Source organism: Notechis scutatus, chromosome 2 (assembly GCF_049901735.1).
Source record: "Notechis scutatus isolate UNSWTSFEM ecotype Mainland chromosome 2, rNotScu1.2, whole genome shotgun sequence".
In the NCBI taxonomy this organism is placed as follows: Eukaryota; Metazoa; Chordata; class Lepidosauria; order Squamata; family Elapidae; genus Notechis; species Notechis scutatus.
In genome coordinates, this window is record NC_142010.1 from 10,904,805 (window position 1) to 10,919,242 (window position 14,438).

The 14,438-nt window shown below is 46.3% G+C and overlaps 2 protein-coding genes across 5 annotated transcripts in view; one reads left to right on the plus strand and one right to left on the minus strand.

Annotated features, from left to right (window-relative positions):
- Nucleotides 1-5,253, plus strand: part of LOC113424443 (uncharacterized) — a 31,321-nt gene extending 26,068 nt beyond the window's left edge. For all 3 annotated transcript variants that reach the window (XM_026686140.2, XM_087952917.1, XM_087952916.1), the window contains one exon: nt 3,925-5,253. In XM_026686140.2, coding sequence (XP_026541925.2) covers nt 3,925-4,874 — 950 coding nt within the window. In that variant the 3' untranslated portion in view covers nt 4,875-5,253. The remainder of the gene's footprint in view (nt 1-3,924) is intronic.
- A 3,454-nt stretch (nt 5,254-8,707) lies between these two features.
- On the minus strand, nt 8,708-13,335 carry LOC113424448 (uncharacterized). 2 transcript variants are annotated; one of them, XM_087953237.1, is made up of 2 exons: nt 12,886-13,335; nt 8,708-10,199 (listed from the first exon to the last, which is right to left on the minus strand). In XM_087953237.1, the coding sequence occupies exon 2, from the start codon at nt 10,110-10,112 to the stop codon at nt 8,793-8,795; it is 1,320 nt and encodes a 439-aa protein (XP_087809363.1). In that variant the 5' UTR covers nt 10,113-10,199; nt 12,886-13,335; the 3' UTR covers nt 8,708-8,792. The 2 variants fall into 2 exon arrangements, with proteins under 2 accessions (XP_087809363.1, XP_087809362.1); XM_087953236.1 differs by having other exon boundaries at nt 8,708-10,202.
- Nucleotides 13,336-14,438: the final 1,103 nt, after the last annotated feature.

Here is a 14,438-nt window from a genome sequence, read left to right on the forward strand (position 1 = left end):
AATACCCGAACCAAGCCAACACCATACATGTAAGTACCCAAAACTTAAGAAAACAAATATATATATATATATATATATATATATATATATATATATATATATATATATATATATATATATATATATATATATATATATCTCGCAGGTATTTGTATGTGGATCTTTGGTTATTCGGTTTTCTCCCGCGTAAGATTGGAAGTATCTAGGCAACGTTTGATGAAGTCTCATTCATCATCTTCAGGCTTCTGTCTTCAGCTCTGTGCTTCTCAGAGTGATGTGAGCTTGCAGCTGCTTCTTCCTTTTAACTGCTAGTGGGGTGTGACTTGATTGGGTGGGGGCTTGGCTGTGTTCTGATTGGGTGGGGGTGTGTTCTCATTGGTTGGGGTTTGGCTGTGTTCTGATTGGTTGGGGGTTGGCCATGTTCTGATTGGCTGGAGGTGTGTTCTGTTCAGGTGGGGGCTTGGTTGTGCTCAGGTTGGTCTTAGTTACTGGGGATTTGAGCTGGTGAGCTGTGATCTTGCTGTTTGGCTTCGAGTTCGTGGTCGTGCTGCATCTTCATGGTGGGGGTCAGTTCGCTTCATGTATGGCTCAGAGGGGTTTGAAGTGGGTAGTGATGCAGCTGCAGTGCGGCTTCTGGTCTGTGGTCGTGTCTCATCTTCTGTGTGGGTGTGAGTCTGCTTTTTACGTGGAAGTGTGGTGGTGGCATCTTGTGTGGCCCTCGTGGGTGTGGGTCTGGTGTCATTCATCATGTTAGGTACTCATCTGTTCATGAGGGCGGGTTTCCAAATGGCTGGTAGCGGGAGGTGTCATCTCTTTTATTCATGCTGTGTGGGCGTTTTCTATCTCTATGGCTTCTCTGATTATTCTGTTGTTGAAGTGTTCGGTTTTGGCGATAGTTCTGGTATTTTTAAAGTCAATCTCAATGTCCTGTGGCTTTGAGGTGTTGGACCAGGGAAGAGGTCGGTTCTTCTTTTTATTGAGTTCTTATGTTCTTCATTATGCACTTATTCTTCTATTAGTTTGTCCAATGTATGTGGTGGGTAGGCGGTGTTCTGTCTCACCTGGTTTTCTAACTCGAGAGTCCAAGCCTCCAAAGGAATTAAATAAACTTAGGATGCGACAGAGTTAAATTCCTTGATGGAGGAATCTTGGCAGTCTTCCAAAAGCTGCCTGCCAAGTCCGAGTTAACAAACACGACCATAAATCAAGAAGCAATGCCTCACGGAGAATTTGTCCAAGCTGCTATCACGAATAAACAAATTGTCCCGAACGAGTATTCCGAGCTAACACGCCCTCTTTTATTTCCTGAGGGGCGTGTCAGTCTCTCAAGTCAGTCCCTGATTTGACCTTTCCTTTACGTTGCATTTCCCGCTTCTGCCTCGTCTTTGCCTTGCATCAAACCAGCATTCCTCGGCTTGATCCTCAGCCAAGGACTCGGCACGCTCTCCTGATTATCTGCCGACACCTGAGGCACAACCAGGGAGGAAGGTCCCGGGAGGGAGATGATTCAATCCTCCAGCAACACAGGCTCAAACCTCAGAGCCAAGTCCTCTTCTTCCTCCTGGCTCAAGTCTGTGTCTTCCAGCAAGGCAGGCTCAAATCTCAAGCCAAATCCCTCTCTCCCTCATTACTTAAGTCTGTATCTTCTAACAAGGCAGGTTCAGACCTCCGAGTCACAACACATATATATAAAATCATGTGATAGGATTATATATATGCTACATTATATAATTAAAATATTAATATGATTAATATGATTGTACTAGAGATAAGTCCTCAACTTATGATCACAATGGAGTCAAACATTTCTGTTGCTAAGTGAGAAATGTGTTACGTGACTCTTGCCCCATTTTACGACTTTTCTTGCCACATTTGTTAAATGGATCACTGCAGTTGTTAAGTTAGTAACACGGTTGTTCAGTGAATCTAGTTGCTGGTCAGAAGGTCGCCAAAAGGGAATCCCATGACTCTGGGACACTGCAACCGTCATAAATGTGAGTCAGTTATCAAGCCTCCCAATGTCAATCAAGGGACTATGGGGAGGCTGCAATGGTCATAAGTGTGAAAAATGGTCACAAATCACTTTTTCCAGTGCCATTGTAACATTGAACCATCACTAAGTGAAGTGTTGTACGTCAGCATGTATACGTTAATAATTGTATATTATATAATTTATATATTAATATAATTATATATTAATATAATACTACTATACTAGTTGAGAGCGTGGCGGCTCATGAGGTTAGAATGCTGGGCTGATGATCAACAGTCTCACATTCGAGCAGAGTGAGCTCCTATCACACGCTCCAGCTCCTGCCAACCCAGTGGTTCAAAAGTACTATACTAATATAGCAATAGCCATTAAACTTATGTACTGCTCCTCAGTGCTTTACATCCCTCTCTAAGTGGTATACAGAGCCAGCATATTGATCCCGCAACAATCTGGGTCTCCATTTTATCAACCTCGGAAGGATGGAAGGCTGAGTCAACCTTGAGCTGGTCATGATCGAACTGCAGACAGTCGGCAGAATTAGCCTGCATTCTAACCACTGCGCCATCAGGGCTCCTTACACTATATTGCAGTGATCCCCAACCTTTTACGCCGCGGCCCGGTATCCCCAACCTTTTTATGGCGCAACCCGGTACCGACATCAGCTGGGCGCCGCCATCTTGTTTTGATGAAAAAGTGCTTCCGGTGAGCTTTCTACCCGAAAGCAAGCCAGCGGCCTGGTAGGACTTGTTCCACGGACCAGTACCGGTCCGTGGACCGGTGGTTGGGGACCCCTGCTGTATTGTATACTCTATTATTACCTTGTTCTCAAATTGTAGTGTTGCAGCAGATCCTGTTTCCAAATCAGGACACAAGACCACGAAAGGTTGGAGAATACAGGGTTTTATTTGTGCACAAAGTTCAGAGCATTAGCATGGCAAATTCTGAACCCCTGGCTCTTCCTGAGGCATCACTTTTATACACTTCATGACCTCAGCTTAGCCCGGGGCGTTACTTTGATTAAACTACACCAAAAAAGGAGAACAACATATATACCAAAAAAGAGAAGTACATCTAATTACTCATTTTATCTTACACCATCTGTTATTTTCCATATCCACCCTTGTTTACTGTAATATGGTTAGTTCCTTGGTTCAGTGACCTTGAGGTTTTACACAATATTGTATTAAGCAAAGCTCTGGGGAATTGGGGACTTCTGCTAAATATAAAAGTGCTTTATGTGTAATTTTTCTACTGCTTCAGTAGCAGTTGTTGAAATTTCTTCATGATGTTGTTCAATACATTGGATTTAGCCTAAGTTTGTGATGGCGAACCTTTAACCTAAGTTCGTGAGGGCAGAGCCATTTGTGCCGGCACACAAGCTGCAGGCAAACGTACCTCACTGCGCATTCGTGTGCCTCACAGCAGATTTTCAGCCGGTTTTAGGCCTTTTTCAGACTCCCGGAGGCTTGAGGAAGGCTTCTGCAGGCTTTTCAGGACGAAGACTAGGCCTGTTTAGTCACTTCCTGCTTTTCCAGAAATACCGGAAGTGATGAAACGGGCCTAGTTTTCGGCCTAAAAAGCCTGCAGAAGCCTTCCTCAAGCCTCTGGGAGGCCAAAAAGGGCCTCAAACCGGCTGAAAATCAGCTGTGTGGCGCAGTGCAGGTTAGGGGGCAGCAGGGGGTGGGTGGGTAGGGATTGCACACGCATGTGTAGGAGGTGGGGGCACGCATTGCCTTCTGGGTGCTGGCACATGAGCGTAAGCGTGCAAGTGCACGCACAATTTTTGGCACAGGAACCCAAAAAGGTTAGCCACCACTGGCCTAAGTTCTTAGCTACTTTATGAGCTTGTCTGAATGGTCCAAGTTGCTTATGTGGGTTGAGGATCTGCTTTTTCTTTGGCTGGTATATTTAGACTTCTTTTCTTATTGCAGGAGACCAAGAACAGCACGGGAACCAGGAAAATAGCCACCGGGTTGGGGCAACCTCTTCTTGGGCCTGGCCTAACCAAACATTCCCCGAGAACAGAGTTGGCCCCTTTGCCGGCAGCCTGGGACAGCGGCCATCAATGAATCAGCCTCCCAAAGCTGCCTCTGGCACGGATCAGGAAGGCAAAACGGCCAGGAAAACCATCAGCCGTCGAGGGCAGAAGAGATACTGGTGCTTTGTCTGCATCAAAGGCTTCCGGGACAAGGCGGATTTGGTAAGGCACGACCGGATCCATACGGGAGAGAAACCTTACACCTGCCCGGACTGTGGACGAAAATTCAGCTACACGTCCAGTTTGTACAAGCACCAGCTGATCCACAGGAGAGCGGCCAGCCTGAAAGGGAACCAATTCAGAGAGATGACCGTAGACTACGATCCAGATGGTTTTTCAGCCAGCCGCGCAGCTCCCTTGGCCTGTCTTGAGGGCGGCGGGGAGTGGAGGAACGGAGTGAAGCTGTTGGCGACTGAGGTAAAACCACCCATGGAGGCCTTATCGGTAGGAAAGGCCGACACGCAATCAAACCAGTTCAGAGAGATGACCATAGACTACGATCCAGATGGTTTTTCAGCCAGCCCTCCCTTGGCCTGTCTTGAGGGTGGCGGGGAGTGGAGGAACGGAGTGAAGCTGTTGGCAACTGAGGTAAAACCACCCACGGAGGCCTTATCGGTAGAAAAGGCCGACACACAATCAAACCAGTTCAGAGAAATGACCATAGACTACGATCCAGATGGTTTTTCAGCCAGCCCTCCCTTGGCCTGTCTTGAGGGCGGCGGGGGGTGGAGGAACGGAGTGAAGCTGGAGGCGACTGAGGAAAAACCACCGATGGAGGCCTTATGGGTAGGAAAGGCCGACATGCAATCGAATGATTTCACTTTTGACATTTCAGTGACGTAGTTCTAAGCGGTCAGCTTCACTGTTGGGCACCCTGGTGCGTTTCGGACGGATCGGACTTTAGCACCCAGGAAATTCTAGCTTGAGCAGAGAAGAGAATTTTGGCTAGTTGATAAAAGCGATACAGTTCAAACCAACCAGCTGAATCCCCCCTCCACAGGTGGGTGGGTGGGTGTGTATACACACAAACCTGCCCCACCGCATGCTTCTGTGTATATATATATATATATATATCTGTACGTAAAGACTCTTTTTTTATCTTTGACCATCATTACATTATTAATATTATTATTTTATGCACAATAATACTTCAGTGACCTCCATTGCAGTTTTCCTTTCTCCATTCCAATAAAAGTCTAAGCCAACTGTCAGGATTTTTAGACCCAAAGATTTCAGGAGGAATTAATACAAAAAAATTAATCGGGAAACTGGACGGCTGTAATTCAATGTCCAGTTCCTAGAAAGGATAAGTGGAACTTTCTTTTGAATCTCTCCTCTTTGGGGGATCTGTTGAACCAGCTGTTTGGTGGGGAGGTCATGTGGTCACTTTGCTCAACAACCACAGTCCCAAACTAGTGGCGGTCATTAAGTGATTTTGAGCAGGGCTCCCCAACCTTGGCCACTTTAAGACTTGTGGACTTCAACTCCCAGAATTCCTGACCAGCTTTGCTGGCTGAGGAACTCTGGGAGTTGAAGTCCACTAGCCTTAAAGCGGCCAAGGTTGGAGACCGCTGCTTTAGGGCCACAACATGGCCGTCGTGCTGGCTGAGGAATTCTGGGAGTTGAAGTCCACAAGCCTTAAAGTTGCCAAGGTTGGAGACTCCTGATCTTGAGGGTTCTTAAGTGGAGGGTAGTGCAGACAAGAGCCGTGTGGGGGGGGGTGTCTCAGTGGGGGGCGGAGGTCCTGGAGACCTAGCACAGAACACCCATGAGTTGCGGGGTTGTTGAAGCAGGGTGCAAAGCTGAAAGCCTGAGCTGCACCAGCCCAGCCTTACAAAGCAGCCCTGATTGACAGCAATGTTGGAGCCGGGCCTTAAGTAGAGGCCTGGGGCCTTCAGCCCTCTCAGCCAGCTGCCACTGACCCCAGGTCTGGACTTCAGTCCAGTGTCACTGCTGCCACGGGGAAATGTGGCCTTAATCCCCAGACAGGTGGCCTTTGCAGCCTTGCACCGTTCTCCAAGCTGCATATTCCATATCGTTTCCAAGCAACCCCAGAGTAGACTCTCCAGCTCAAGCAGGGGGCTGGACTAGATGACCTCCAAGGTCCCTTCCAACTTGGTTATTCTATGATTATTATTCTATGGGGTGACCCAAAACTTCTCTTAAGCTTCTCCAGGAGCCCCTCAAGTCAAACGCAGGCTGTGCCGGGACTCACGTGGCCTCCCCTGTTTGGAAATCCACGCGTCGTGCCTGGGATTCCATCTACTTAATGACCTGTGAGATCCCTTAACAACTGCAACAAGCGAATACAAAATTGCAATCCTTGAGGAAAGTGCTCACGGCACATCTCGCGTAATGACCCGGTCGCTCAAACAAGCGAGATTCCAATCCCAACGGTAGTTGTAAGTTGAGGACCACCTACAGGCAACGCAAAAAGTCATGACATCACCTAAGCCAAATAGAAGGAGAGAGTCGAGGTAAGTGTAAATCTCCCCCGTTTCTTGCTATTTCTGCACTTATGAACTCCACCCCATCATGGCTACTTGATCCTGGCTTCCTCGTGACACGTTGCCTCTCTCTGCTTGGATCCATTTCATGGCTCACTCTCCCTCTTGATAGGGCCATACTTTCCTTTGTGCTATTTATTTATTAATTAAAATTATTTGCCACCCATCTTGGCAAGTAGATGACAAGTAGATGACAAATTCCTTGTGTGTCCAATCACATTTGGCCAATAAAGAATTCTGTTCTGTTCTATTCTTATTCTTATTTTCTATTCCTATTCTTATCATTTTCTATTCCTATTCTATTCTTATCTTCTATTCCTATTCTATTCTATTCTTCTATTTCTATTATTCTATTCTTATTATTTTCTATTCCTATTCTATTCCTATTCTTTCTATTCTTATTATTTTCTATTCCTACTCTTATTATCTTCTATTCCTATTCTATTTCTATTCTTCTATTCTTATTTTCTATTCCTATTCTACTTCTACTCTTTCTATCCTTATTTTCTATTCCTATTTTATTTCTATTCTATTCCTATTTTATTTCTATTCTATTCCTATTTTATTTCTATTCTATTCTATTCTATTCCTATTTTATTTCCATTCTATTCTATTCTATTCTATTCTATTCTATTCTATTCTATTCTATTCTATTCTATTCTTCTATTCTATTAGTTTTGTTGTGAAATGAAATGGATGTCTTCCCAACAAGGCAAATCATTCTGTCTCTGGGCGATATAGGTGGCTTCTAAATTCAATAATAAATAATAAATAAAAATAAATAAGTACAGGTAATACTCAATTTATGACCGTCTGCCTATTATGGATCAACGTCATAAAGTCCCTTTTATGGGCGGGCTCTGTTGTAACTCCAAAATGGTCGCAGGTTGAAAGCGGCCTGCAGGAACCCTCCAGGTCTGCCTCTGCCCTCCAGCTGTGCCGGATGAGCCCTTGGCTGAAAGGGGGGCACTGACCCAAACTCAGCCTCTCTCACCTGAGCTGAGAAGGGAAGACGGCCGAGACCCCCACGGGAGGGGCCACAAACAATGAAGCCCCCTTTGTTGGCAGGAGGAGCTGAATGCTCACAGAGGCCCATGGGGGTGCGGGTGGAGGAATTGGCAGCATGAAATGGCAGAACGGCCCCTTTTCCCTATTTCCAGTTGACCTTCGGTGTATCCCAGGACTGGACCTTCTTCCCAAGGAGCCTTAAATCCATGGAGAGGAAGAGCCTCCCTCAGATTTGAGGAGTGTCTGGGTACCAGGTGCCTCTGGGGAACCAGGTGTCCGGATCAAGGGGCTCACAGGGGGCCCTACCTGTGTTTGGAGGGGGGGAGATGCCAGAAGCCCCCCTGAAGTAGCCAATAGGAGTCAGGCAGATCCCAGCTCCTCAGCACATCAACAACTACAGTGCATGGACTGCAGAGCACGGAGCCATCTGACGGCCATCTTGACTTGGTCCATACTCTAAAAACATTCTACTTCATTATTTTAAACAATATTTTTATGGACGATGATATTCACAGATCAAACAAAGAAACTCAACACAACTACTGTATGCACAGTATGTCTGTGAATATACTGTGTGTGTATGTTTGTTTGAACATATGAAAAAAAAAAAAAAAAAAAGAAAAATCCCTCCAAAAAGGAAATATTCCTCAGCCAGCAGATTCAACATCAACACTTTATCACTAAATAACCAACCAGGTGCATTTTCATTCCATCCCACACCCCATTTTCTGCTCTCTAAATCTTCAGTTCTCCTTATTGATCAACAAAGGTCTGGTAAAAATTAACAAGAATACCTGGGTGCCTTGACTGTAACAACTTATGACCAATATTATGACCAATATTCATTCCCGGTTGGTTTTAAGTCAAAGACTTCCTGTACTCTGCAAAACATATCTACTCTTTATACACTCATAACTCTTTTGTGTCATCACTCTGGTAAATGACTAATGCGGCTTTGTGAGCAAAACAGCCTCACACAACCAACACCTATGCCCTTCTGCCTCACTGGGTACTCTCTGATGGAGTTTTTGGTTGCTTGACTAGGAAAAACATTTTCCCCACACCCAAAAAATGGTAGCATTTCCCTTCTGTCATTGTGTGATGTTTCTGGTGAATTATAAGATGTGATGTTTAAAAAAACACGTTTTCCACATTGTTCAGAACTAAACAGGTTTAACCCTTTCTGGTGTGTTTTTAACTTTGATTTGCAATGAAATGATTTCTCATACTCTACACACTTGTGAAGCTACTCTCCTGTGTGATTTCGGGTGTGCATCCGAAGTGCTGAAGGTTGGGCAAAACATTTTCCACACTCCAGACATTTATATGGTTTTTCTCCAGTGTGGATTCGCTGATGCAACACAAGAGTATCTTTCCGAGCAAAACATTTATCACACTCTGCGCATTTGTGAGGTTTCTCTCCTGTATGAATTCGGCTGTGACTTCTAAGGGAAGAAGGTTCAGCAAATGCTCTCCCACAGTCCAAACATTTGTAATTTTTTTCTCCTGTGTGAATTTTCATATGACTTCTAAGGGCTGATATGGTACGATAGAATTGTCCACATTCGTTGCATTGATGTGGCTTTTCCCCAGCGTGGGTTTTATGATGTCTCCAAAGATCTCCCTTTTGAGTAAAAGATTTTCCACATTCCTCGCATTTGTATGGCTTCTCTCCTGTGTGGAGCCTCTGATGGCTTCCAAGGTGCTGTTTTTGGGAAAAGCATTTCCCACACTCCTCGCATTTGTAGGGTTTCTCCCCAGTGTGGATTCTCTGATGAATCTGAAACTCTCTTCGCCAAATAAAACTTTTTCCACACTCCCCACAGTTATAGGGTTTCTCCTCTTTGTGCCTCTTTTGGTGTGTTTGAAGTTCATAAGAATAGATAAATCTTTTCTCACACTCTGGGCATTCATAGGGTCTCTCTCCAGTGTGGAGTTTCTGATGTCGCAGCAGGGATGATTTTGTGGGAAAACATTTCCCACATTCGAGGCACTTTTCGTTTTTCTCCCCTCTGTGCCTTTTCTGATGACTCCGAAGAGATGAACTCCGGGTGAAACATTTTCCACACTCAAAGCACTTGTGAGATTTTATTCCCGCATGAACCTTCTCATGGATCCAAAGACTTGAGTTCTGAGCAAAGCACTTCCCACATTCCCAACACTTGTAAGGTTTCTCCCCTGTGTGGATCCTCTCATGGTTTCTGAGAGTGCATTTCTCACGGAAAAAATTCCCACATTCCAGACATTCATAAGGTTTCTCTCCAGTGTGGATTTTCTGATGTATACGAAGGTGTGATCTTCGACTAAAGCATGAGTCACATTCCTCACATTTATGGGATTTTAGTCTGGGGGGGCTTCCGAGATCTTTGGAGTTTTTTCCAGGGAAGTATTTCTCACTCTCAAGATCTTTACTGGATCCACTTCCGACATGGACCTTCCTGTGGGTCAAAAGGAGGGACTTGCGAGTAAAGGATTTTTCACACTCTGAGCATTCATGAGGTTTTTTGTGGTTTTTCGGAGTGCTGCTTGTGTGTGACGGGGGATCCAACAGTTTCCCAGGCTCCATGTGTTTTGGTGGTTGATGTCGTGAGCTGATTTACTATTATCTGTTGATAGTTGAGTTGCAGGAAAATCTTTGGTGACAGTTGCTTTCCTGCTGGTAGAAGAGAAAAGAAGAGAGAATAATATTTCTTTTTGAGATTGATAGAGTGTCACAAAATCTTAGCTTTGGGAGGGCCGCCTGGTTTAAGCATTTATGGAAGGCAGCCTTCTGGCCATCAGCTTTTTCTGATATCTGATAACAAGACCAGCCTCAAAACTGCCGTAAAATTTGTCCTTTGTATAACATCCAACAACAAGGTGCTGCCACATCACAGGGAAAACAAGGAAAATATTGTTTTTTAAAGATTCTGCCCAACTTTTCAAGAAAAAGCAAACTAAGCACTAGCATAAGAAGAAAGATTATTAAATCCTCTTTTTCAGATTAAGAAAGAAAAAGGATCTGACATCATAACGGGATTCCAATATTTAAGGGGCTGCCACAAGGAAGAGGCGGTTATTCTCCAAAGCACCTGAAGGCAGGACAAACCATAGGTGGAAATTAGGAGAAATTTCCTCAAAGTGAGAAGAATTAAGGAGAGGAACTGGTTGCCTCCAGAAGGTCAGGGGGCACTTGAAGTTCCCAGACCTTTCCTTTCCCCAAAAGAGGGAGGGGAGGAAGTCCCGCCTGCAGCCCCTTTGTTTGACCCGGAATCTTGCCTGCCAGCTTTTCCGGGCAATGTGGGACCGGGTGAGAACGGACAATCCCTTGGACTCTGGGAGACTGACCGGGAAGTTAAGTTAATGAGTGATGTTGGAAGCATGTGTGTGTGTGTGTGTGTGGTTCAGGTGGTTCTCCTAGCTTTAGAAGGAGAGAGAGAAGGAGGAAGGGAAGGGATACAGAGGGAAAGAGAGAGGAAAAGAGAGGGAGAGAGAAAGAGATGGAAGACACAAGAAAGAAAGAAAAGGGAAAGAGAAAGGAAGAAAAGGAATAGACAAAGAAAGAGGGAGGATGGAAGGAAGGAAGGGACAGAAAGAAAAAGAAAGATGAGGAAGTGAATGATATATATGGATGGATAGCTAGCTAGAATGAGATATGGATGGATAGATACATGGAAGGAGGGAGGGAAGGAGAGAGGGAAAAAAAGGAGAGGAAGGAAGGACACAAACCCTGGTTTTGGAAGACTTTTTGAAATAGCACTGCTAGGGCCGGCCTGGAAGGGATCTCAGAGGTCATTTTCCAGGCCAACTTCCTCCTCCAGCAGGGTTAGAAGGGAGTGTATATGTGTGTGTGTGTGTGTGTGTGTGTGTGTGCATGGCTGTCAAAATTCCCAAAACAAGTCAAATAGCTCTGGGGAGGTCAGTCATAAATTAGAACACTTACTAAGCAGCCGGCCATTAAGTGAGGACCACCTGTATTTGGTTTGCCAGTCACCTGGCCACACCCCTGTCACATGACTGCCAAGCCACGCCCACAAATTAAGCCACGCCCATAGAACCTGTCGTTAAAGAATTTTGACTCCCAGCCCTGCTCCCAACTCTTATTATTTTCTTATTCTGTTATCCTTTTTTAGGGTTGGGAGAACATGAGCTCCGTTCCGTCCTAAAGAACCTGTGACCGCCAGGCCTTCAGGCCCTCCCGGAAGTCGCCCTGCGGAGCCTCTGGAAAGCCCCCAAGTGGTTTCCTTCCCTTCTGGGAGGCAGCCGTGAGACAGAACCGGAGCATAATCATTTAAAAAAAAACATTTATAAGAATGTAAGCCTTTCAAAATTCATTGAAATAATTCTGAATTTTTGATACTCAACTCAGTGGCTCAATTCAACCCACTAAACCTTTTCTTTCCCTAACCACCCCCTCTCCCCCTGCTGATTAAAATGAGCAGAAAAAGTGCAGAGAAGAGCAGCCAGGATGATGAGGGGGCTGGAGACTAAAACATATGAAGAACGGTTACAGGAACTGGGCCTGGCTGGTCTAGTGAAGAGAAGGACCAGGGGAGACAGGATAGCGGTCTTCCAATATTTGAGGGGCTGCCACAGAGAGGAGGAGGAAGGAGACAAGCTATTTTCCAAAGCACCCAAATGAAGCAGCTTGGAAGGTCAAAAACAAAATATGCATTTACCAGAAATCCTCTGACCCCCTTACCTTGCTTCTTATAGAAATATTGTGCAAAACTACGAAATTGCTGGACTAAGGAACTGGAAGTAAGCATGTTTCAGTGAATAAGGATGGGTCTGGAAAATAACAGATATGTACTACTCCTTTTTCTATAGTTTTAACATAAGAAACGCCCCGGGCTAGGCTGAGGTTATGAAATGTATAAAAGTGACGCCTCGGGAAGAGCCAGGGGTTCAGAATTTGCCACTCTAATGCTCTGAACCTTGTGCACAAATAAAAACCTGTATTCTCCAACCGTTCGTGGTCTTGTGTCCTGATTGGGAAACAGGATCTGCTGCAACACAAAGGCCAGACAAGCAATAACGGATGGAAACTGATCAAGGAGAGATTCAACCTGGAAATAAGGAGAAACTTTCTGACAGGGAGAACAATCCACCCATGGAACAGAAGTTGCTTTCGGAAGTTGTGGGAGCTTCATCTCTGGAGGCTTTCAAGAAGAGATTGGACACCCATCGGTCAGAAAAGGTGTAGGTAGGGTCTCCCACTTGGGTGGCGGGTTGGACTAGATGACCTACAAGGTCTCTTCCCACTCTGATTGATCTGTAATCTGTAAATGAGTTCAGTCTGTGACAACATCACACATATTACAATCTCAGGAAAAGTTTTCACGCTACATTTCACTCACTTTTCAAACTGCCCTTGAGGGAAACGGATGTTGAGAGGTTTCCTGTGCCAACGGACCACAGAGAGACCTTCTGAAAGCAACCTCCCCCAAATCTCCTTCCCGGATCCCCCCGGATCCCCCCCGGGGAGCCTTGGCCGGGCGAGGAGGGGGCAGATCCAGCCCGGGGAGGGAGCCCCCTTTGCCCCCCCGCTGGAGGGAAGGGAGGGATCCGCTCCCTGCAGGCGACGCCAGAGCCGGATCTCCCCGAGGAAAAGCCGGGAAGCCGAAGAGCGGGATCCCTCCTGGCGGGGGGAAGATCTCCTGGCTGGAGGGCGGAGGGGGAGCAGCCCCACCTGTCCCGAGCAGGGACCCAGCAGCCTCTCCCGAGGGATCCAGCGCCGATCCTCCAAGGAAGAAGCGGGACACGCGGAGGGAAGCGGAGATCCAGGGAGTGGGAGGGGAGAGGCGGGGGCGGGGCTTCTGCTCTCTGGCTCCTCCTCCGCCATGAAGCTCCGCCCTTGGACCGACTCCTCGGCCCCCCTCCTTCCCTTTTCCCCTCTGATCTCCCCTCCCCAACCAGGACCCCCTTGCTCCGAAACCTCCTCCGGTGGGCGTCGGTGTCGAGGGTTCCTCTGCCCATGGGAAGAGTGTCCCTCCCTGCAGGCTGGGTGCGGGGCTGCCTCTCCGCTCCGGCGCGTGTTGCTTTAAGGAGCCCAGACAGATGCTTTTTTCTTTTCTTTTCATTTTTTTTTCTTTAGGAACTCCGTTCAAAGTTCCCGTAACTCTTTGCGGCAACCTGCAGTTCACTTTTTTTAATGCCTATTTGATGCCTTCATGGATGTTTTTCCTCCTGACTGGATAATAAATCTTTTAATTTTCCTCCCAGGGGCTTTTCATTCAGTCATCCCCACGCCTGACAGGGATCTGGAACAGCCGCTGGTGCAGAGGTCACGGATGACCATCATGAGAGTTTAAATTGGGGGTCTCGGGGGGTTTCTGCAGAGTTTCACACTCTTGGGTGGGTCGTCTCCCTGTCCCCAGAGACCCCAAGAGAGGAGAGGAGAGAGTTTGTTCCCAAACGCTTGTTCCCAAAGAGGCAAAAAACACAACAGGGAGAACAAGCCTGACAAGGGCGCTAAGCCACTGCAAAATGGAAAGGATTTTATTTTTTTTAATGTTTATTTATTTATATCCTCCTTTATTATTCTTACAAATAACTCGAAGCAGGGAACATATCCCACACTTCTTCCTCTACTCAATTTTCCTGACAACAACCCTGTGAGGCGGGCTAGGCTGAGAGAGGGACTGGCCCGAGGTCACCCAAGGTGGCTTTCATGGCCAAGGCGGGACTGGAACCCACGGCCTCAGGCTTTCTGATCTAGGGCTTTAACCGCTAGGCCCTCCAGGATGCCCTGGGTGTGGATTGGGAATGGTCATCTTTGCAGATGGGTGTGAAGCAGTGGAAAAAAAGAGCATATAAAGCACTTTTCATATTTATCACAGGTCAACAAGTCATATTTAGCAAAGGTCCCAGTTTCCCGTTGCTTTGCTTAACATAACGTTGTGTAAACCCA

What these genes read in the sequence shown, in the direction of transcription:
- LOC113424448 (XM_087953237.1), bottom strand. Translation starts at nt 10,112, where the DNA reads ATGGAGCCTGGGAAACTGTTGGATCCCCCGTCACACACAAGCAGCACT.